The sequence below is a fragment of the Capra hircus genome, chromosome 16 (genome assembly GCF_001704415.2).
Source record: "Capra hircus breed San Clemente chromosome 16, ASM170441v1, whole genome shotgun sequence".
In the NCBI taxonomy this organism is placed as follows: Eukaryota; Metazoa; Chordata; class Mammalia; order Artiodactyla; family Bovidae; genus Capra; species Capra hircus.
In genome coordinates, this window is record NC_030823.1 from 74,070,914 (window position 1) to 74,094,174 (window position 23,261).

Below are 23,261 nucleotides of genomic sequence, written 5' to 3' on the forward strand. Positions count from 1 at the left end.
GGGAAAAAGCGCGTTTCGCCCACCCCACGCTCGGGCGGAGGGGCGGGGAGCCGCGCGTCCCGGCCGGGCCAGGCAGTGTCTCGCGCTCTGCGCATCTCTCCGGGGGCGCCGCGGGAACGATGCTGGGCCGCAGGGGCGCGCGCGCGGGGCGCGGGATGGCGCGGGGCTGGACCGCGCTCTGCCTGCTGAGTCTGCTGCGTGAGTACGGGCCGCGCGCCCGGCCCGCCCGGCTGGGCGGCCGGGAGGGTCGGCGCTCTCCCGGGGGCAGAGCGCGGCGGGTGGAGGCGACCGCGGAACCAGGGGGACCCCCGCCCCGGGGACCCCCCGCCCCACTCCCCGCGCCCACGCCCACTGCCGCAGCTCCTGGCTTGGTGGGACTGAGGCCGCTCCAACAGAGCCCGGTGGGGACCGGCCCCTCACCTGGGAGTCGGTGGGGGTGGGACGCGACGGGAAGGGGACCCCCTGAGTGTAGCCCAGGTGTAAACCGGGCGGCGCGCCCCAGGCCTCCCGGAGTCAGGCCGGGAGACTCTTCTCTGAAATAAAGCGCTCTGGAGATGCCAAAGGTGCGCGGAGCGCAGAGCTGGAGCCAGAACCCGGGAGAGGGGAGGAGAGAAGAAAAGGAAAGGAAAGGAAAAGTTTGTAGCTGATGGTTGGTTTAGAAAGCGAGCGGCAGCCGAGCCGGTTGCTGGGAAGGGAGCGCTGGCGCCCACGTACCACCCGGACACGGGGAGCCAGAACTGAACCTTCAAGCAATGGGAGCCAAGCCCGCTTGGGGTGAGGCCCGGTCCGAGGTCCAGAGGCCAGGGCGGTAGGCTAAGCTAGGTGACAGGAGGAGTTTGCAGTGAAGAAGAGCCCGTGAGAGTGCATTTAAGATGGGAAAGCTAGGTTAAGACTCCTTCTCTGGGCATCCACACCTGCTTCCCTGGAGAGAAGGGACCGGTGAATGGAATTTGCTCTGTACTCTGCCTTCCTCTCTCCCCATCACAACCGCTCACCCCGGCACAAATTCAAGCTCGTTGCATTGTGGGGGGGGGGTTCCTTTCCGTGCCCTATTCTCCAAGTTCTAACCAGTGGACAGAGCTGCAGACTGGGGTACACTCCTTTGCTTATCCAGGCAGGCCTGGATACTTCTTAAGCTCTTGCTGTCATTTCTGTTGAAAAGAAAAAAATTGGTAGGCATGCAATCAATATTCGTAATTGCTTTCATTTGGGGATAACACTCTCGGTCTCATCTCATGGAGCTCAGATGAATTTAAATATTATATATTATTCTCTTGTTAGCTCCAGGTTCTGCTTCCAGGCTCCAGGGCTCCCAATTCCCTAGTCTTAACTGCATCCTAAAAGCCACCCACCACGGCCCCACCACCCCTCTGAGTGACCTGGGTCAGCCAGCCAGGCCTCTCCCTTTGGGCCCACCCAGTTGGAGAGAGACTCCAGGCCGGGGGAAGCTCTGTTAGGCTCTGGGTTGACTTGTTTGGTGGACCCAGACGTGCTGTTTGGGGCCGGGAAAAAAGCTGTTGCTAAGATGTTGAAGCTCTAGAATGGGGGAACGGCCTTGGGGGCTGTCTGTACCTCACAACGAGCTGAGTTGACCGGCAGCTCGGATTCCTAACCGATGCTCCAGGCTCCTTTGGCTTCACAGCTCATGATGACCTGGTCCTCGGCCGAGTGAGGCCCACCCTTTTCTTATTTCCTCAGCTGGCCAGTCTCAGTCTCGCCTTGGCCTGCAGTGGAGGGGACGCGAAAGTGATTTAACCTCTGCAGAACCCTGGGCAGACACACAGAGAATTTCAGCGTGTCCTCTTTGGGGATGAGCAATGGAGCCTGAGTGCCTCCGCTCAGTCTTGCCCCACTGCTCAGGCCAATTTGTAGCTTTATGCCTTCCCCAAGAGCTTTCTGGGGTTTGTTTTTATTTAATACCAGGAATCATTTTCTGATGTATTGTGGGGTAGATGAAATGAGTGGCTATACCTGAAATGCTAACCAAGGGACATTGCAGAAATTCTGTGGTATGGTTACCGTGAACTTTAGGGCACCCACAGAAGGGAGGCCTGGAGTTTTCTCCTGTCCCGGAGCTTTGTTCTGGGAAGGTCAGTTTTCCGTTCCTGTGAGAAGCTGTTCCGGGCTTGAACCAGAGCGGACTTTCTCTGTTGGAGACAGGGTTACTCTGTGGGGTGAGCAGAGGCAGGGTGGGGTCTGACCTGCGTGTATGTGACCAGAATCACACCTCCAGCTGGGAGGAGAAACCTTGCAGGTAATTAGGGAAGCCCACTTGTCAGGCCCAGGGGATCTGTTTCCCCCAAGCCCTCCAGGCCTGTCTTTCCTCTTTGTCCAGTGCGTCCCACCCTTCACATTCCTCTTCTTCCTCTGGGTCCTTCGTGCCTGCTGACCCCACACCCATATCCTGTCTGCGGCTGTGTGTAAGAGGGGAAAAAAGAAAAGGGAAAAGAATTTTATCAGATATTTTCCGGAGGGGAGAGACTCCACCCTTGACTCGCTGCCACATGGAGACCAAGATGGAGCAGCCTTGGGACCTCTGACTCATTCCGTGGTCCCCAGCGCTCCCCCTCCTAGGGCCGGCCCAGCTGGCACTGCCTTTGCAAATGCAGGTTTCCCTCCGCGTTCCTGTTTGACTGATAAATGGAGCCTGGGCATCTTTTTCTCATCCCTTTGGCTCCACCTCCTGGGCCTCTGTGTTCACTAGTCCTCATCTCCTTTGGAAGAGTCCTTGTCTTCCAAAGCTCAGGGCCAGAAGGACCACACTGCAGCAGATAAACTCAAGCCTAGCACTCTTACAAAAGCAAATCCAAAGGAGCAACAATTCTACTTCTTACCACCTCGCTGCCCAATTTCCTTTAGCTCCTTGGGCGGGAGGGCACAGGCCTGCAATCATGGCGGGGTGGTTACCCGGCTCCACCCTGAGGGTGCCTGGGTCTCCCTCTCCCATTGACTTTGCTGGATGTCACTAAATGGCCCCGAGTGTGGGGAACTGAAAATCTGAAGGTATGGAAAAGGAATAAAACACCATCTTCCAAAAGAAAATGCTCAGAGTTGCCAGGGCAGAATTTCCATATTTTTCTGGGCTTTGACTTTCCTAATGAGAACATTCTCTTCCTTCCTCAGCTAAGAAATAAAAACACAGTGTCTACACTTTTTAGTCTCAAGGGCCCTCGACTTTGCTAAGGAGGAAGATGCATGTGTCTTGGGAGAATGTGCTAGAAATGAGGAGGGGTATATAGCAGGGTGTGCGGCGTCCCAGGACATACACCCTAAAGCCTGCTAGAATGAATCACTTCCCTTTGGACATAAAGGAAAAGGCCTCTGGCTTCACTGGGAAGTCTGCTTCTGATTTAAGAGGGAAAAAAACTGCAAAGAATCCACCCCTGCTACCTTCCTGGAGAGCACCATCTCTAGGTAGCCCGCTCCATTGTTTAAGAAAATGCCTTAATGCGTCTTTGGTTGAGAAAACCCGGACCCTCGCACAGACAGGAAGTTGAATTGCTGAGCGTGATAAAATAAAGCGGAACTTTGTATTTGATGAACCCAAGAGACAAAAGGCTAAAAGGACTCCGAGCCCAGGAAAGCATAGAGAGAGGAGGGAAGTGCTTGGAGCAATAGGGGAATGGTAGTGAGTGCAGGGTGGAAAAGACCTGCCTGGGAGAATTCCTTATGGTGTGGCCCAGCTGTTTAGCACGGGAATGCCAGGTATTTCAAGATTATGCTGTTGTCTCTTCTGGGTTGTGCTGTAATCTCCCTGCATGATCTTAAACCTTCAGTCAGTTCACACTGGCCTTACAGCACTGTTAGTGCTGCTCTGGGTAGGGGGAATCAAGGAACGGGTATTTGGTAAGCCCATGGTACAGCAGTGTAGAAGCCTGAGCTCAGAGCTATAAAATAGGGGTTCCTGGAAATGATGAAAGCAGAGGAAGAGGTGACCGGGAGAAGTGTAGGCCCCCTGAGAGAGCTCACAGTATTAGGGTTCCCCAGGAAGTGGATAGGGGTCCAAGATGTGCTATTTGAGCATTAAAGGGGAGTCTCAGAACCCTGGGAACGCTCAGGCCACAGACTCGGTTTGTGCTCACACCTCAGCTTAGCCTCTGTAGCACAGACAGGAAGGCATCAGCCTAAAACTTTGATCCAGTCACACATGACCCAAACCCGCCGAGACCCATAGCGTGGAGGCTTCCTGAATGCTCCAGGAACACACGGGTACCTTGTTGTCTCCCAGAGTCGTTTATTCTATTAAAGAAAAATCTTATGATTATTAGCTTTTTTTTTTTGGTATTGCAGTGGAACTAGCCTTTCTGTAACTTCTAGTCATTGATTGTAATTCTATTCCTTGAACTCTCATAGAATTAAATCTGATCTTTCTTCAGGACAATCCTTAACAACCTTTCTAGTCTGCCCTATGAGATTACAAATTCCTTGAGGACAGGGATTTATTTAAATTCTAGTGACACTAACACCGAACAGTAGAAAGGTGTTCATTTGTGCTCCCCAAAGTGCTGAGTCTGGTCCTCTGCACATCACTGGTACTTTGGAAAATTAAGAATGAATGAATAAGTGAAATGAATCCTGAAGAAGATTGTTTATTCTCTCTCCTCAAATTCTTCCTGTCTGGATCAAAGATCAGTGAAGTTTTTTTTTTTTTTTTTTTTTTTCTGTAAAGGGCCAGATAGTAAATATTTTAGGCTCTGGAGTCCATATGTGGTCTCTGACACATATTTTACATTGTTTTATTTTACAACACTCTAAACCTGTAGAAGCCATTCTTAGCTCACTGGCCAAACAACACACAACCCGTGGGTCAGATTTGGTCCACCAGCACCAAGCATCAACTATTGATCTAGATGAAATAACACTAAGCCCTCAGCCATATGACTTAGTTTCTAGAACTTTCCTAATTCGGATTATCCTCTCAAGGGCATTTCCTTAATTAAATTAATTTCCTCTTATAGCATTGAATGAGATGGTTCTATCAATACAGAGAAGTGGTCAGTGTGAACACGCCTGATGCAGTTGCTATTCAACCCAAGTGCATATTGTGAACTCAGGATTGTGTTCAGCGCCTTGATTTAAAAATAAGTCTGAGAGAGGGTTCCAGCACTCAGGAAATCTGCAATGTAACTGAGGTGACAAGACCTACACTCAGGAAACAGTGTATATGGTCTTCTGCCAGATAAGTCATGCAGATATATGTCTTAACGTCTCCTAGAAGCAGGAGAAAAGGGACCTGTCCTTTGTCTTAAAGATAATCATTTAGCAGATAGGCAACTGCTTTACACCTCCTGTCGCCTTTATTCCTCCAAAGAGCAAGGAGGAAGGGGCTGTTTTTATCTCTCTTTTACAGGTAAGGTATAGAAAGGGGAAGAAGCTTCCTGTGGTCATGAAGTTAGAACTTGGTAGAGGAACCTTTCAACACAGTCCAATTACAGAGTCTGAGCTCTCTGTTCTGGGGCTCCCCTGTCTTCTCATCAGCCATCAATGCAGGCTGTGGGGTTCCAGCAGAGCCTGCTTGTTCCTTCTTCCCAGGTCTGCATCTGAGAGATCCAAGATCTCCTCCAGGAAACTGCTCTCAGGCCAGGTGCTAGAACCTGAAAGTGTGGGCAGAATGGGGCTGACTGGCTAACAGAACCAGCAAAAGAGAAAAAACAGCACCACTACAACTCAGAGGGCTGTGAAAAACAAGACCAAATAACGGGGAAAAAACATTTCTTAAAGTACAGGAATTTAGTAATTTAGATAGCAGAGCTTTCTGGATCTCTGAAGATTTGTAAATGCCCTTTAAAGTTTAAAAGAATTTCCAATATGTTAATTGTAGGTAGAAATCTTTTAAAAACCTATTACATACGTTTCTGCTTTCTCGGTGTATTGGGGAAAAAAGGGCTTTAACCTTCAGACTTAGATGTATCAGGAAAATAATCTGGTTATGGTGCAACTCAGTGCCATTGTTAATTCTCGTTGTTGTTCAGTCGATAAGTCATGTCCAACTCTTTGCGACCCCATGGAATGCAGCAAGCCAGGCTTCCCTGTCCTTCACTATCTCCTGGAGTTTGCTCAGGTTCATGTCCATTGAGTGTGAATACTTACGAAAGTGTGTATTTTTTATTTACTCTGACCACAAATGGTTCCAGACTAGTGTGGGTTTTAATGCTCATGTCTGGTTTTAATTTATTGCTGTTTCTTCATTTTCAGCTGTTGCTTTGCCTTGTTGTTCGCTTCTAGTAGTCTCTTACTAATTTTTAGCTTTGACTAGGATAGCAGATCAAGACGTTTGTTAGGATTCTGTGTCAAACAAGACTAATTGCCTCTGAAATACGTACCTGTGGTTAAATGCATGACGTTTACAACATGAATTTCATGACATCTCTTTGGCTTCTTGGAATCCTCATGTCTCTAACTGCTCAAGCCCTTGTCTCCTTTTATCCCGAGTTCACGGGCTGAGATCAAGTAGGGTAGGTAGGGGCACATAGTGTGCTTCAGGAGACACAGCTAATACAGATGGACTGAGAGGTGAACAGCAGAAGACAGGCATTCGCTCAGGTTTAACTTGTGGCATAGTGCTCTGTTGGGTTGGGGTAAGGGCCGTTCCTCCAGTTCCTAGAGTGAAACGGGGTAGAAGCTTCATCGACCATCTCTTGGCTCTGGCTGGGAGGCTGCTATGACTTCCACATGCAGTTGGGGATGAGAAGCTGAGATAGAGAAAGATCCGCCTTGGATGGTCTAACGCCAGGGGCATGTCGGGGAAGACAGGATAAATACAGACCTGTGGCCGGTCTTGATTGCGTTCCTCCAAGACCCATCTCTTCATGGGAGCACTAGAGAGGGAGCCCTAGAGGCTGTGAAAACAAGAGCCCTCCTCACCGACAGTCTCCAGGCGCGGCGCCTAGGTCAGGATCAGCCCCCAGGGCTCTGCCAAGGGGTCGCCTTGCCCTGCACCAGCTCATACATACCCCATTGCTCAGCCTTGCCCTCCTGCCTACCCTCTTTGTCTTGTCTTTCAAGGGTCTCACGGGCTTCCCCACTCCGCCTAGGCTCAGGGATGTGAATCTGCGGTTGGGGTTCCCTCCTCTTTGCAGACAGATCCTGCAACCTGTTCGTCCATTCTTAGCAGAGGGGCAGGGGGGTGTGGGAGGAGGCAGCCCCAGCCGGGAGCCTGACCCCCGTGGCTCAGGAGCTGGCTGGGGTGCTGGGTTGCTTCACTCCTCTGGAACAGCCACCTCTGTGCTCAGAACGGGCAGTGGGTCTCTCTTCACATCTGGAAAAGTTCAAAACTGTTTGTCTGGGTGAAGGAGGCCCCGGGGGAGGGGGTTCAAAAGCATGATGTAACCTCAGCCAGGCCCAGATTTTGTTGCGGAGAGCAGAGGGCTGGGCCAGGCTGGGCCAGATGGGATTCCCAAGAATCGGTGTCCTGGAGGGAAGAAGAAAGACAGGGTGGGCAGGAGGGATGTCAAGGGGGAACGCCAGTGGTGCTTTGGAATGGTAACCTTGGGAGGATGGTCCTTCAGTTCAGTGTCCAAATGTTCCCACCACCTGCCCCCTGCACTGAACTTAGACCTTCGGGTCAGATTGCTGAGAGGGACTTATTGTTGTTCAGTCACTCAGTCATGGCCGACTCTTTGCGACCCCGTGGACTGCAGCACGCCAGGCTTCCCTGTCCTTCACTGTCTCCTGGAGCTTGCTCAAACTCATGTCCATGGAGTCAGTGATGCCATCCAACTGTCTCCTCCTCTGTGGCCCCCTGGGAAAGATAGAAAACAGCAGCAGAAGGGGATGACAGAGGACGAGAGGGACTGATTTAAGGGCAAAACCACTGGGTCTGCTTCCCCATCTATTTTATTTTGAGAGATTCATCCCTCCTGCCCCCAACCCCAGCCAGCGAGAAGCCCATCCTTTTCTCTCCTAAGTGTGGAGGATGCATCCTGATCCTTAGCAGTTTGGACCCCCGGACCCTGTTGCTGCTTCTACTCAAGGGTCAGCTAAACCTCGGGCGCCCCATGGCTCCTTGCCCTGCATGAATGACAGCGTTCCCCCTTGGCTGAAACCTTGGTGATCCAGGTTCTTATCTCTGAAATGGAAATAGTAATACCACATGTTCTCCTCTTGTGCCCCATCATTTTCAGATAGGTCCTTTGTACTCAGCAGGAGTACCAGCCAGCCTGCAGCAGGCTGGGAAGAGAGGTGGATGACGGAGAGTGAGACTTGACCCCACCTTTGGGAGAAAATTCATTGCCTTGAAACCATTGCCTAACTGCTGCCTTGAGGCTGCGGAAAAGAAGAGGTGTTCTTCTGCACTGCTTTTACCTGGAAACCTCTGAAAAGCACAGACCCAGATCTCAATCAGAAAAGTTAGAGACAAGCTTTAGGGTGCCCTGAGACCCCGGGGGGCCTTTCCTTGAGGATAGTATTGCTGGGTGTGAGCTCTGGATGCCAAGTCTACCTCTAATTGTTTCCAGGGCTCAAGCCAAGAATACAGTAGAGACCCATATCCCATATATTATATGTCTAAATACTTCAAGTTATAAATCAGGCCAACGAACTTGTAAATAAAGTATCTTCTATCTTCTTAAAAATGTACCTTCTTGGCCACCTGGAAGGCCAGATTTGAATTTAAGACTCTCAGAGCCTTGGGGGTCAGTGTCACAGGGGGGCTTAGCAGGAAGAGATGGTCCTCGGCCTTTGCCCACCCTCTTCTCTTCCTCTTACCCAGGGCTCTGATCCACACTGTAAGGGACCGTGCGTGCAGGCAAGGGGCACCCCACCCACATGCTTGAGCTCTTGCCTTTTCCCTGCACACTGGTGGCCTTGAGCTTGTAGAATATTCACTGGAGCTGCAGTTCACCCTTGGAAGGATGGAGAAGAGACCCATGCAGGTCCTCCAGTAAGCAAAGAGCCATTTGGGCAAGAAGTTCTGGTCCCAACGCACGATCTAGAAGAGAGTGTGCCCCTCTGTTGGCCCCATGGACTCCTCACATTTTGGGAACAGGGAGGGCAGGAGAAGGAACAGTGTGTAGGCTCTTAAGCGCAGGGTCCATACAGGTAGCTTTTCCTTCCTGGATCTGAGGATAGCGCTGCTGGGCACCACAGGGAACATGGGAGGGTTAAGAACCTGCAGGAAAAGTTTCAGAGAATAACTGCTTCTGGAAACATTATACTATAGCATTTGTTATCTCGTTGATTTCCCCAACAATCCAAATAAGAAAAGACCCTCATTTAAAAATTAATATACACACACATTAAATTATCGAATTTTTGGCAGATCCAGAACCCAGCTGTCTGTCCCCACAGCGTTTGATAAGAAACCAAGTCATATGCTCTCTAGTCCATCAGCTAGATTCCTAGGTCAGAGTTTCCCAAAAGGAATCTTGGGCTTGTGAGCCACAGTTCCTCAATTAAAAAAAAAAAAAAAAAAAGAATAGGTTTTAAGGCCCTGAGGGAGAGAATGAAAGGATTTGGGTAATGGGGCAATCTACGAAGGAAAGAAGATTTTTTAAAGGATTGCATAGAGACGGTGTGAATCTAGTGGTTATTCCGAGTTAATAAATTGAATGGAGAGAAGGATACATTCAAAAGGAAATAGAAGCGCATCTTTTCCCACATTTTAGATCTTGGCAATACTTATTCAGGTGTAATTTGAAATTTTTCTATTTTACTTAGCCTATTATGAGCGTTGCCTCATATTCTCGTGCTGCTATAATTGTGGCATACTTTCGTTTGTAGTGATTACGGTATGCTGAGTGCATATAACATTCACCCTGTTGTGACTCATTCAGTTGCTTGCCACTTTTCCTTCCTATAAATAAGACTATGCTAGATGCTTGGTGCATGCAAACTTTTCTTTCTCTGTTTCCTTGGGAAAAAATCTAGTGGGAAATTAGTCATCTGTCCAGGAGGGGGTCTTTGTTCTGCTCTGTTGCCAGGGGATGTTCTAGATGGATTCTCCCTAATGTCAAGAAACTGAATCAGGTGATGCTATGAGGCTTCAGGACTATCTGCACTCTGATATCTCTTCTTTGTTTCTCTGTAGCCTCTATGGAATTCACAAATACAGCCGTAACTGGTAATGCCACAGTGTCATCCAACCCAGGAATATCTTCACCTGTCCCTACAACTACGTCCTACTGGAAAAGCATGAACTCAAGTACTTTTAGAAGCACCAGCCTCTACAATGTCTCTCAGGACAGCAATGGGACCACAGCAGTCACCTCAGGTAAAGATTTCTCATCTCAAGCCCCCAGAAGGATGCTACTGGCACTTGGGTGAAGCATTAGGATATTTGCAAACCACCTCTGTCCTCTATGTTCCCCCACAGATGGAAACATACAAGCTCCTTTTAATAATGGCTGGAGTATCATGCTTAGGGAACCCTGAAGTATGTTCTAGACAAGTCTTCCTGTAGTGACAGCTTTCTCCAGTCAATGTCTGGGCTGCTCGTTCTGATCAGTAATTCTCCTTGTACTCCTGAGTCCAGCTTAGTGATAAAGAAGAATCTATGGTCTTTTCTAAGGAAAGCAAACCACGTACAAATTGGGGGTCTTTGGTGTCTCTAAGGTACCAGTTTCAACATTCAGTTTCAGCGTCTTGGAGGGCATTTCTAACACATCTAGATTATAGCTATGGTTTCAACAGCTGGCTGGAAATGAGTTGCCAAGGGTTAGGACGTGAAGTAATTTTTAACTCCCCAGATTCCCTTTTCTGGGTTGAAGTCCGAGCCTATGAGAATGAACTGAGATGTGTTTGTGTGTCTGCTGTGTGTTTATGCCGTTGTGCATGTGTTCACACTGTGTACTGGTCAGTTCCAGCGTCTACAGTCAATTTCACGTCTGCCTCTGAGACCCTCCCAGCCTCTGGAGCCGTGAACTCTTCTGTCCAACCACAGACCTCTTTAGCCACCACGGCATCTTCTACCCTCATCAGCTTTGCGACTTCAGAGGCGACTCTGCAGCCCAGCACGTTTCCTGGAAATATTTCGGATTCCCTATACAATAGTACCAGCCCTGTGACTTCTTCCATTAATACCTCTCCATCATTTTCTCCTACCCAAAATATCCTCAAGGTGGGTGAACTGGGCTAAAAATGACAGATTACCCCCTGACTTCATATCTATGCAAGCAAGCTCTCTCCCTTCCCCTTAACCTCTGCTTATCCAAACCAATGAATTTTGATCATATAGGAGTTCACATGAGAAATATGCAGCTTAAAGATTGCTGAAAGGGGAGGGAAAGGGGAGGGTTTGGTGGCAAGACTGATCTGTGCCATGGGTATAATGTTTTCAGAGAGTAGAGAGTGAAGAGGATTCTCAGGAATCCATCCAAGCCTTGGTGGTTCTTTCTTATACCTCTTGGTCTAGGCATGGACCAAGGTACCCCTCTCCTTTGGGCATATTTGGAAACTATCTTGCATTTAATGGTGCTGCTTTTCCCAAAATGTTTAGGGCAAATACTGTTTCCTTTCTGCCAGAGGGTTTGGTGGTATAGCAGGTGTAGAGAGGCAGTGAGGAGCTAAGAAGACTGGGGGTGTTAAGCTCACTCTGCCTTGTTCAGTCTTGGGGCTTGTGGCTATCAGCAACTTTCAGCAGGAAGAGTCGAAAATGTGAGGGCATGGAGCCTGCCAGCAGGCATGGGAGACCTGCCTGGTTTCTGTTTTTAAGGGAACCAGAATAGAAATCTGGAGAGTCCCAGGGCCCAGAAGTAAAATGAGTGTCACCAGAGTCTGCCTGGCCCCCTCATTATCTGTTCCCCTGCAAGTGTGTAATTCGCTGGAGGGAAAACAGCTCCAAGGGGAAAGATCCTACCCTTGTCCATATGGGCAGCATTCAAGCCAATGTTTACCAAGATTGCAAATAGCTACTTGCCTGCAAGCCCAGGCTAGTAACTAAAGTTTTGACTATCCGATGTGTTAAGAAGTGAGGTGAAAGAAGAGTGTGTCTTATAACTTTCTAGTCTCCTAACAACATGTTTAAATTTCTTTTTTTTTTTTTTTGAAACCGCTTTAAAACCTATGTCATAAAATCAAACCAGAAAAGAGGTAGGGAAGAAATGATGCTGACTTATTTACTTTTTTTAAAAAAATACAGACTGAAATAAAATGTTCCAGAGTCAAAGAAGTGAAATTGGCCCACAGCATCTGCCTGAAGCTAAATGAGACCTCCAACTGTGTAAGTCAAACCCCTCTGCCCATTCCGTCCCCCTCCCTCTCCTCCCGAAATTACTTCTGAACCTCCTTAAGGTGAGTCTTGGAAGGAGCGAGTTGGGTGGAGGCAGGGGCAGTTTAACATGGACAGGCTGCTTTGAATATTGAGCTTTGGATTTAGGGAGTAAGAGGCCCCATCTGGTGGACAAAGAAGGCAAAGATGGTTTTGTTTAAGTTTTCTTTCCCCCCTCCTCTGTTGTACTGTATAAGCTTCTCAGGTGACTCAGGGGTTAAGAACCTGCTTGTCAGTGCAGGAGACATGGGTTCCATCCCTGGGTTGGGCAGATTCCCCTGGAGGAGGGAATGGCAGCCCACCCCAGTATTCTTGTCTGGAAAATCCCATGGACCGAGGGGCCTGGCGGGCTACAGTCCATGGGGTTGCCAATAGCTGGATATGACTGAGCACGCACACATGCATATTGTAATATATAGTCCGATTTAGGTTGGTTTTATGTTAAGAAAGTCTTTCAGGAAATATAGTCACCTAAAAAATCAATTTATTATTATTTTCATATAACTCTTTAATATAGAGAGAATTTTTTGCTGTAAATGCTTCATTCTCCATATAACCAGTTCCCCTAGCATTATTTTTTCAGTGATTCTCTCCTTTATTGCCTGGGATTCTTCCTTTAGTTTGTATTAAGTTTTTCTGTGCCCTCTGCTGTGCTTAGTTGCTCAGTCATGTCTGACTCGTTGACCCCATGGACTGCAGCCTGCCAGGCTCCTCTGTTCATGGGATTCTCCAGGCAAGAGTACTGGAGTGGGGTGCATGCCCTTCTTCAGGGGATCTTCCCAACCCAGGGATCGACCCCAGGTCTCCCACATTGCAGGATTCTTTACTGCCTGAACCAGCAGGGAAGCCCAAGAATACTGGAGTGGGTAGCCTATCCCTTCTCCTGGGGATCTTCCCAACCCAGGAATTGGACCGGGGTCTCCTGCACTGGAGGTGGCTTCTTTACCAGCTGAGCTTCCAGGGAAGCCCTTATAGTGTTATACATCAACACTTTCAAGATCTAGCCAAGCAGGTCTTTGCTATACAAAGACCTGTGTATAAGGCATTTTTCATCTATTTTTTTAGAAGAATTTTAGAAACAGCAAGTCAAAAAACCCCACAAAACCATTAAAATTTTAATTGGAACTGCTCTAAAATCTCACCATATTTTTCTGATTTTTCCTCTGGTATTGTTCTGTGTCTTTTTATTTTTTTAATTTTTAAAATGTTACAGGTTTTATGGATTTCTTAAGACTTATTATATAGATTTTCCACGATATATTCCAGTTGATTATTTCTTGTATATTAGAAAGTTCATTGAGTTTTTCATATTTATCTTGGGTCTAGCCATTTTCTTCAACATGCTTATTAATTCCAGGAGATTTTTTTTAATGATTATTTTTCATTTTTAAGGTAAACCTTCATGGCATTTCTCATAATATGTTGCTTTCGTCTTTCTTTTCAGTAGCTATGCCTCTTGTTGCCACTTCCTGTCTTATCACGTGGCAAACTGTTCTGCACTGTATTAATTTTTAATGATGATAGCAGATCTCCTTGCTTTGTTTCAGTAAATCCAGTTTCCTGACAGTAACAATTTCCTGGATGAAAGAAAGAATGATAGGAAGAATGATATTTACTTCCAGAAAAAAAGCATGTTCTTACAAGTTGGGAATCCATTTCAGGGAACCATACATATGACATGTGACATGCATGTATTTTGGAAAGAGTCTGGGTATATACTGTAGTCTATAGAGGGTGTTAGGTTACTTGTTTTTGTCCATTTTGACTGTTGGTATCTTGTGATTATCAGGTGGGTCATTCTAACTCACAGGTCTTCTAAAATTATACCTAAGAAAATTATTTAACTTACAATTTTAAAAAACAACAAAAATTTGGAAGACATAGGTTCACGCAATGGGAATAGCTAACTGCAATTTGTAGAATAGTTAAGCATGAATATACAGGGTGTCCACGTTAAGATTCTGTGTGTTTCTGATGCTGATTTTCAACTCTACTCATTTAAAAAAAAACATTTTTTTTTTTGCCCAACAGTTTGCTAATTATAGCCAAGAGAAATGATCATCTTCTCTCTCTCTCTGTATTATCTTGGCTGAGCACTTATTTTCCTGTGCATTGCGGTGCTCTGTGCCAGAATACTAATTCTTCATACAAACGATTTAGAGCTAATGGCAGACGATTTATTCTAAATGTCTGTCCACTGCTCTTCAAAGTTCACGTTTAACGAGGGTCATCGTACCAGATAAGTGCCAGAAACTTACTGCTACTCCAGAAATAACGGCTTTTCCTGTGCTGCAGTCTCTCTCTCTCTCTGAGGCCTTTACTCTCTAATCTACTTTATGCCACAGCTGAAAAGATCCGCATTCTACTGTAATTTGGGGAGAATCTGCGAGTAGGGATGTGGAAAGATAGTAATTCCTCCAATATCCTAAAGAAGGCTTCTGCGCTGCCCGTGATGAATCAACTCGATAGCAGCACCTATGCAGTGCTGGTTTTCTTTTTTTCCTTTTCCTTCCGCCACGGTTGATCCCTGTCTTCCTGGGGGGTTCTTCTTCCCCAGCCCTCAGGCAGCATTGCCTCCTGTTTTCCTCAGTCAGCAATCCTTCTTCCAGAGTTTTGGGCCACAGCTCTTGTTCCCCAGATTCCTTTTCCATGAGCCCTACTGCATGCTTCTCTGATAATCAGCCTCTCCCCCACAGCGGTGTGGCGCCTCCTCATCTTCCTTATGTTGGTTTCGTACCTTGGGCGTCAGAGGGCCTTATGGCCCTGGTTCTCATCGAGGGGAAACTCAGGCCTAATGAGAAGCATGAAGGACGTGGGTCCCCCTGACATCACACCCTCGAGTACTTATGTAACGCTGTCATGCCCTTCCATCTAATATGTTCCCATAACAGAAATAAGCATTGTTCTCAGCTCTCCAGACACTCATTTTCCACTGGTAGACAGTGAGGGTCCAGTCTCCTAGCTCTTGCTATGGGGATTGCTCGGCCTGCCTCCTGGACGTGCATCCTGCAGACATTTCTGTCCCAGCTACTCTGCTTTTGCTCCTGTGCTTCACCTCTAGATAGAGGTCACCTGTGTCAGCCAGAGGACGGTAATCCCATACTCTTGTCAAGCAGCTGTTACTGCATCTCAGGAGCCTTATTTGCAGAGCGTGTCACCCACGTCTGACGTTCGTCCTCCCTGCTGCAGCGGCAGGCTAATTTACTTTGCTGTGGTTGTGATTTCCCACGTAGTTTTCAGAATGTAAGCTTACTTTATTCCCTTATGCGTGCGTGAGTTGCTCAGTCCTATCCGACTCTTGGCGACCCCATGGACTGGTGGGCCTGCCAGGCTCCTCCCTCCATGGGATTTTCCAGGCAAGAATACCGGAGTGGGTTGCCATTCCCTTCTTCAGGGGATCTTCCCCAGCCAGGGATCAAACCCAGGTCTCCCACATTGCAGATAGACTCTTTACCACCTTCTTTACCAGCTGAGCTACCAGGGAAGCCCTCATTCTCTCATTATCTACAGATCCAGGGGAATCTACCAAGGAGTCATTTTAATGGTGGTAACATATACATAACATGAACTTTACCATTTTAGGTGTGCAGTTCAGTACTGCTGAGTACACTCACCCTGTTGTGTGATCGACGTTTAGAACTCGTTTCATCTTCCAGAACTGAAGCTCTCCACCCACTAAACAACTTCCCTTTTCCCCCGCCTCCTCCTTCTCCCTGATAGCCACTATTCTTTCTGTGTCTATGAATTTGGTTATTCTAGGTACCTTGTATGAGTGGAATCATACAGTATTTATCTTTTTGTGACTGATATATAATCACTCAGTCTGATGTCCTCAAGGGTCATCCCTGATGTAGCATGTGTCAGAATTTTCTGTTTTAAGGCTGGATAATATTCCATTGTATGTTCATATCCAATTTTATTCATTCATTCACCTATGAACACTTGGGTCGCTTCCCCCTTTTGGCTTATGGTTAATAATGCTGTTCTGAACATGTTTGCTCAGATATCTCAACACTCTTATTTCATTTCTTTTGGTATATATCCAGAAATGGAACTGCTGGATCATATGGTAACTCTATTTTTAAAATTTTGAGGAATCACCATACTGTCTTCCACAATAGCTACACCACTTCCTGTTCTCACCAGTGGGCACAGACGTTCCAGTTTCTCCTCATCCTCACCAGCACTCTTTATTTTCGGTTTTTTCATAGTAGCCATCTGACTGGATGTGAGGTGCATTTGATTGCCATTTCCTAATGATCAATGAGGCTGAGCATCCTTTCATGTGCTGACTGACCGTCTGTGTATGTTCTCTGCAGAAATCTCTGTTCAAGTCCTTCGCCCTCCAATTTGTCTTTCAGAGCTGCCTGTCTTTAGAACCACGTGTGTTCATGAGCAGGGGTGATATTTGCTCAGCTGGCTCACATCTCCCTTGTGCTGTCACACTGGCTTCGTCGGAGGCAGGCTGCCTCCAGATAATGTCCCCCAGCCCGTGTCTTCCTTGCCCTCCGCTCAAACACTGAAGATCAGCTTCCATGCAGAAAAAATAACTTGCAGATGGGGGACGGATGAAGACCGTGTGTCTTCTGGAAAGAACCTGAGATCTGGGACACCCTAACTTTTGGTCAGCTGCCCACCTGTGTGACTTGTAATGGGTCCTTTAATTATTCCAGTCTCTATATGAAAAGAGAGATTTTAGCTGCATTGCCAAGCTTACACCAAAGTCAATAAAATACTGAGAGAGAGGGAGGAAGGGAGATAGAGAGGTGACTGATCCTAGGGTTTTAAGATTGAGTAATATCTTCAAGTTTAGAAAAATACCTGTCCCTCTCTCCCCCTACTCCAATATTTAATGTGCTTCTTTAACATGCTGAGTCTTTGCAAAGTTTGAGAATGCTGCTTTAGAAAACTTAGGTGGTTTTATTATGATGATGATAATTGCTTTTATAAAATATTATGTGCTAGCTGATGAAGTTAGGGGTCCACCAGTCTGATTCCCATGAGCAACATGGTGAGGCTGTGGCTTCCTCCTGCCCACTGTCCCATGATGCCTGCCTGCAGCCTCTCTTGGGGGAGGATGTTTATTTCAAGCATCCGGAGGCGCATTGTGCTTTGTTCAGGATCCACCTGCTTCTGTCCAGGCTCAAACACAATTCACTGATGCTGTTGGATTCCAGAGTAGGAGGGAGGCTGGCTGGCTACTGTTATTCCCCTGAATCGAGTCCAAGAAACTAAACAAGGGGCGGAGGCCCCTGTGTGGAAGTCAAACCACTTGGGGCGTTAAGATGAACAGGAGTTCACCGAGTTCTTGTTTTTCTGGTGCTATGCTTCGTGCAGTCTGGGTTCAAAATTATTTAACGTCCACCCACATCCCCCCACCCCCCACTAAGAAGCCTTACAGTCTAGTCACAGAGAAATGATAATAGCAGTAAGGCAGAATGTGATTAAACATCAACGTGTAGATTCTAGGTGAACAGTCTAGGAGGTGTTGCTTCAGAACAGCTGCCATTTATCCCGTGCCCACTTGGTTCCAAGCACCTTGTCAGACACTCTTCACAGACCAGCTCTCCAGTCACCACCCCTACTGAGTCTTCAGCTGAGGAACCCCACACTCAGATGCGCTGTATGACTTGCAAAGAATCTAGTAAATAGCAGAGCAAGGACGGATACCCAGTCTTCTGGAACACGGGGACTGGCTTCTTTGAGGAGGGGAGGTGGAATCGAGTCTTGAAGGATGAAATTCCAAGGGGAAAGGCCATATGCTTCATTCCCGGGGCAGCCCGTATTGTGCAGGCTGCAGGCTCATGCATGCCTGAGCATCCTCAGGGTGGCACCCACACTCCCAAGGCCCTTCCCCAGCTTCTCCTGCATACAGTGTGTCCATTCTGTGAGGCCTATTTTGAGATGTTTCTGATAACCCCGAAGTAGGTGTGTGCTCGCTCTCCTGTACATGTCCACGGTACCTCTCTTAGGGTTCTTACCATGTGACTAGCTCTGTCAACTGTGAAGTCTCTTTGTGCCTCAGTTTCTTCATCTATAAAGTGGGGAGAATAACAGTATCCATCTCACAGAGTTGTGTGAAACCTAAGTGAGTCAACATGCAGAAAGCACTTAGAACCAGTGCCTGAGACATAGGCGGTGGCATCTATCTTCATGGCCGTGCATACACACCAACAGCTCTGACCACGTGGAATTCATTGCTAGCCCCGCTCCATGCACACACCACACACACGACGCACGCACGGAGGGATTCGCGCAGTCCTGATCACTGTCGGAACAGCTGAGTCTGATCGAGGCGGAGCTTCATAGGACTCAGCACACCGAGGAGGGGCCTCCTTGTTTGACTTGTTTAGATTGTCCAGGAGCCCCGTCCCCCTGCCTCTCTCGGGAACGAGACACATGTCAGCCAGAGACAGCTCACGAGCCCAGAGTCATCCAGGCCGGGACTTCCCTCCTCCTCATCCAGAAGGTGCTCCCGGGCAGCAAGGCAAGTCCGAGGGGACGCGAGCCCAGATAGGAAGGAGACTGCTGATCACATCCGGTGCGGTGCCCAGACTCCCCACAGCGAATGCTGTTGTGAGGAGCTCCTCTCCTGGGACTTCCCTGGAGACCCGCCTCACCTGTCCTTCTCCCAAGGGAGAAGGAGCCGTGGCCTGAGGACTCATCTCTCTGTAAGCTTGGCTCTTGGGGACCTTCTGAGGTTCCCGCTGGACTCGCCCTGCTGTCTGGCCTCCCCAAAGCCTCGAATTCCAGCTGGCAGAAGAAAGCTGGGACGTGAGGCCAATCTTGACCTTGCCTTGTGCAGGAGCAAAGGAGCCTGGGTTTTACTGCCTTGGGCCGCAGCAGTAGGAAAATACCCAGGCTGCTTGCCAAGCTGGGAGGGCCCTGTGGCCTTGCCCCCGGAGCAGCACCGCTCCGCAAACAGGAAGCGTTCTCCTCCACGGAGGCTCAGCTCTGATGCCCCTCACACGCCCCAGCAGTTTTCCCCTCACAGGAAAGCTGTCAGAGCTGCTCAGGCATTTCCTCCCCCGCCATCTGCCATCCGGACCGAGGAGAGAGTCTTGGTTTTGATTCTTTTTCTGGGTAGAGCAGGCCACTCCCTTCGGAGGCTGCTGGAATAAATCCTGGAAGACTGAGGTGGGGGGGGGGGGGAACAGCCAGGGCTTCTAATTCATCCCTTTCCTGGGACTTTACTGTTGAAGAATTGTCAGAGTTTGTCTTCTGAGTCTAAGCGTCTGACTCCATGGACCAGTCAGCCAGCAACCTGGAGCGACCTGTCCACCTCATATAAAACTGGGTTCTGTGTCTCTGGTGGGGACAGGGAATGGAAGACTAGACAAGAGCCCCACTTGAATTTGAGCCATGCTGTCTGTGAGACCCCTTGGAGACTGAGAGGGAAGGGACAAGGATCCCATTGCATCTATAGTCATAAATTTCTTCTCTACTCCTCACCTCCCTTGGCTTTTCTTTCAATATCTGGGCCTCTTATAAGCTTGAAACAGAGGGTTTTATCTTCATTTTGTATTCAGTCAGTTCAGTTCAGTTCAGTCGCTCAGTCGTGTCCGACTCTTTGCAACCCCATGAATCACAGCACGCCAGGCCTCCCTGTCCATCACCATCTCCCGGAGTTCAGTATTGCACTGTTAATATTTTGTGTTATTGGTGATTTCTTTTGAACTTAATTTGGATAGTGTAGGTTTACATGGGCAATCCTTCAATAAGGTAATGGTTCCTAAATTTGTTCTCTGACATCATAGAGTGCCAGCTAAGACCACCTTTTGGTCTTGGGAAATTTTGGAGTTTTTTTTTTCTTATTGTGTTTTTGCACATATGAAGTTTGCAAGATTTTTTTTCCACTTGGAATTTTAGGGGGGAAAAAGGCTTCTTTTTGTTTTGAGGGTAACAGTGGGACTTTAATCCAAATTATAGCCTGAGACTCCAGATACAGTGCAGAGGATACCAGCAACCCCATGTCCTGCTCACCACTCTTCTCTGTTGTCCCAGGAGGAGTTTAAGAAGAACAATGAAGAGAAGCTGACCCGAGTCCTGTGTCAGGAGGAACAGGCCGAGGTGTGCTCCTTGCTCCTGGCCCAGTCTGAGGTGAAGCCTCAGTGCCTGCTGCTGGTCCTGACCAACAGGACAGGTAAGGGACAGGTCTGTGCTGAGGTTAGAGGATGCTGGGTAGAAACCAGGCATTGTAGCTCAGAGGGCAGAGGTGCCAGCAAGCAGGGCCGTGCTGAGTCTGGGAAAGACCCTCTGAGATCTACCCTCACTGTCAGAGCATCTTCTAGAACAGTGCAGGAGGAGCTGTTTGAGCTTCTGGATGCAGCAAACTCTGTTTCTCATTCCAGAAAGTTCCAGCAAGATCAGACTTCTGAAAAGGTACCAGTCTGACCTGAGAGAGGTAAGTTCGTGGAGATGAGGGGTCTCAGGGGAGAAAGTAATCATATTTTCCAGACCTACCTACCCTTCCTACCTCTCCGCCCTTCTCCAACAGTCTTCGCCCTTCTATCTTTGAAACAAAATTTTACAGTTCGGCTTAATGAAGAGATACCAGTCTTAAGTCCTGTTTAGAAAACCCCTGAGGTCTGTGTCTTCTTGGGTGTATTCAGTGTTGAGTCACACAGAGGCGTCTAGCATGGGCCGAGCTCCTCTTCCAGGACTCACGTTCCGCAAGTGGAAGACTCACTTTTCTGTGGCTTCTCTTCAAGATGGGCATCCAGGACATCTCTGAAGAAGATGTCAGCAGCCACCAGAGCTATTCCCGGAAGACCTTGATTGCACTGGTCACCTCGGGGATCCTGCTGGCCATCCTGATCACCACGTGCTATTTCCTGATGAACCGCCGCAGCTGGAGCCCAGCAGGAGAAAGGCTGGTCAGTTCTGGGCTCCAGGGCAAAGCACATGAGGAAGCTAGGTCTCCTGGGGAGGTCCATGAATGTCACGGAAGGGGAGGAGAAATACCAGAAGAGGTACTTCTGTGCCCTCACACAGGAATGTGTGTGCACGCACATTACTGTGTCTGTGGACGAGTCAAAACAATATGGAGTAGATGGTGGAGGGTGGCATGAACTGGGGCCCTGCCCCCCTCACCATGGTAATAGCTGGTTTGCGTCATCGATTTATGGTTGTCCCTGGGATAGTTTAGCTGGGTACAAGCCAGAACAGGCAGCTAAAGCAGCCACTTCTTTGCAAGCATAGTAAAGGCCCGTGGGTACCCAGTGACTCACAAGAAGGGGACATGTGGAAGGAAACTCGACCTTTGAAGTGGTCTGGGGGAGGGTTTGGCTGTTGGCCTCTGGCCCCTGGCTTCCTCTGGGGACGGCCCAGTTCCTGGCGCGAGTTGGCTCTCGAGCTGCCGTGGCACTGTGTGGCGCCTCTCCTCTGTCCTTTCTCCTCTAGGAGCTGGAACCCTGAGCGCTCTTCAGGAAGAAAGGAGTCTGCACACGCAGCTGCAGCCCCCTCCCCCGCCTCCCCCTCTCCCTCCCCCTCGCCTGGCTCCCATGCTTACGAGATAATGCTCCTTTATTTATACACCATCCAGGGCGAAGACCCTTATTACGTGGAGAACGGTGGAGGCCAGGGCTATAACTCAGGCTCTGAGGCCTCCCCCGAGGCTCAGGGAAAGGCCATTGTGAATCGAGGGGCTCAGGAGAATGGCACCGGCCAGGCCACCTCCAGAAACGGCCATTCAGCGAGACAACGTGTGGTAGCTGATACCGAACTGTGACGTGGCTGGGGAGGGGCGAGGCCGGGAGGGATCCGGGGAAGGAGCCCCTCCCTGGGTCTGAGCGCTTGCAGCCTCTGCGCCAGAGCGGCGCCCCCTCACCATCCCCCCTTTCCCAGTGCACATACCCAGGGAAGCCATCCCTGGAGGCCCGCCCTGTACCAGGCCAAGGGGCCCTCCTGCCCTCCACGCATTCACCTCCCTGCACCCACCGTTGGGCTACTCTGAGGAAAGGTGTGATGTGCACAGCCAAGATGCTGAGAAGCTCCTCGGGGGTGGTGGGTGGGGGGGCAGATGGTCTTGCAGCTTCCACAGAGGGGCCCCTTTCCTCCCCCTCCTCTCTGCCTCACTATAGGAATTCCCAGGGGAAAGCAGGGGCTTTTCTGGACTGTGATTTCGTCCCAAGAGGTGTTACCTTTTCCTGTTTCTTCCTTGTATTTTTCTTTCTCTACTTTAGGAACACCAAAGCAATCCCTCGAACTTGCCCCTTTGTAATGACCGGTCAGAAAATCATGCCGTCTTAACCCATCTCCATCATTCCCCTCTCTGAGGCACTGAGCGTTTACTCACCAGCCCCCCTCTTGCTCTCTAAGGTCCCTGAGCTCCACAGGTAAATCACCCCCACCCCCCACCGCCACCTCTGTAGACTGAGGCCTGTGCAGCTTTTCTGGCTGAGCCTGGAACCTGACTCCAAGTTTTAGAACAAGGTCCAGAGTCTGTGTGTTTGGAGGACCTGACCTGGTGATACATGTGGACACATGGGTTCCCACTCAAAGGGCAGAGGGGTGAGGGCACACAGCTTGGTCCCGGTCTCTGTAGGGCCACGGAGAGCCTCTGCTGGGGCTGCTTTTTCTGCCAGTGGGTCAGAGTGGACAGGACCATGGGACCAGATCTCTTGACTCGTGAGCTTCGAAGGAAGCCTTTTGCTCTGAGGCTAGGTTCTGACCTTCACCTCTGTCTCGATGGCCTCCTCCCGCCTCTCCCTGACTCCTGGGTTGAGCTGTGGCCTCAGTCTCCCAGCAGACTCCTTCTGTCTCTGTCTCCCTAACCCTGAACCCTTTAGCCGCTCTGCACCCCGTGTGGTCAGGGCCCCGGGACTTCTCCAGAGGACCCTCACCACAAGCCACCTTTTCTGCAGGTGACCCAGGTCCTTGTTTTTTTTTTTTTTTTCTTTTTCCAGAAGGGTGAAAAGGGATCCTGATTTCAATGACGGTTGGAAATAGAACTTTCCAGAGATAGGAAGATGGGGTGGATTTTTTGTTTGTTTTTCTGAATGAAAAATGCTGTGTGTAAATAATGTAATTAAAGTGATACTGAAACACATCTGTC

General features: G+C 48.9%; 1 protein-coding gene across 3 annotated transcripts; it reads left to right on the forward strand.

Annotated features, from left to right (window-relative positions):
* On the forward strand, window positions 29–23,255 carry CD34 (CD34 molecule). Of its 3 annotated transcripts, none has more exons than XM_018060790.1 (8): window positions 29–198; window positions 10,028–10,210; window positions 10,797–11,056; window positions 12,077–12,157; window positions 20,210–20,348; window positions 20,557–20,609; window positions 20,917–21,081; window positions 21,608–23,255. In XM_018060790.1, the coding sequence occupies exons 1-8, from the start codon at window positions 120–122 to the stop codon at window positions 21,620–21,622; spliced, it is 975 nt and encodes a 324-aa protein (XP_017916279.1). In that variant the 5' UTR covers window positions 29–119; the 3' UTR covers window positions 21,623–23,255. The 3 variants fall into 3 exon arrangements, with proteins under 3 accessions (XP_017916279.1, XP_017916278.1, XP_017916277.1); XM_018060789.1 differs by having other exon boundaries at window positions 10,803–11,056; window positions 21,750–23,255; XM_018060788.1 differs by having other exon boundaries at window positions 31–198; window positions 21,750–23,255.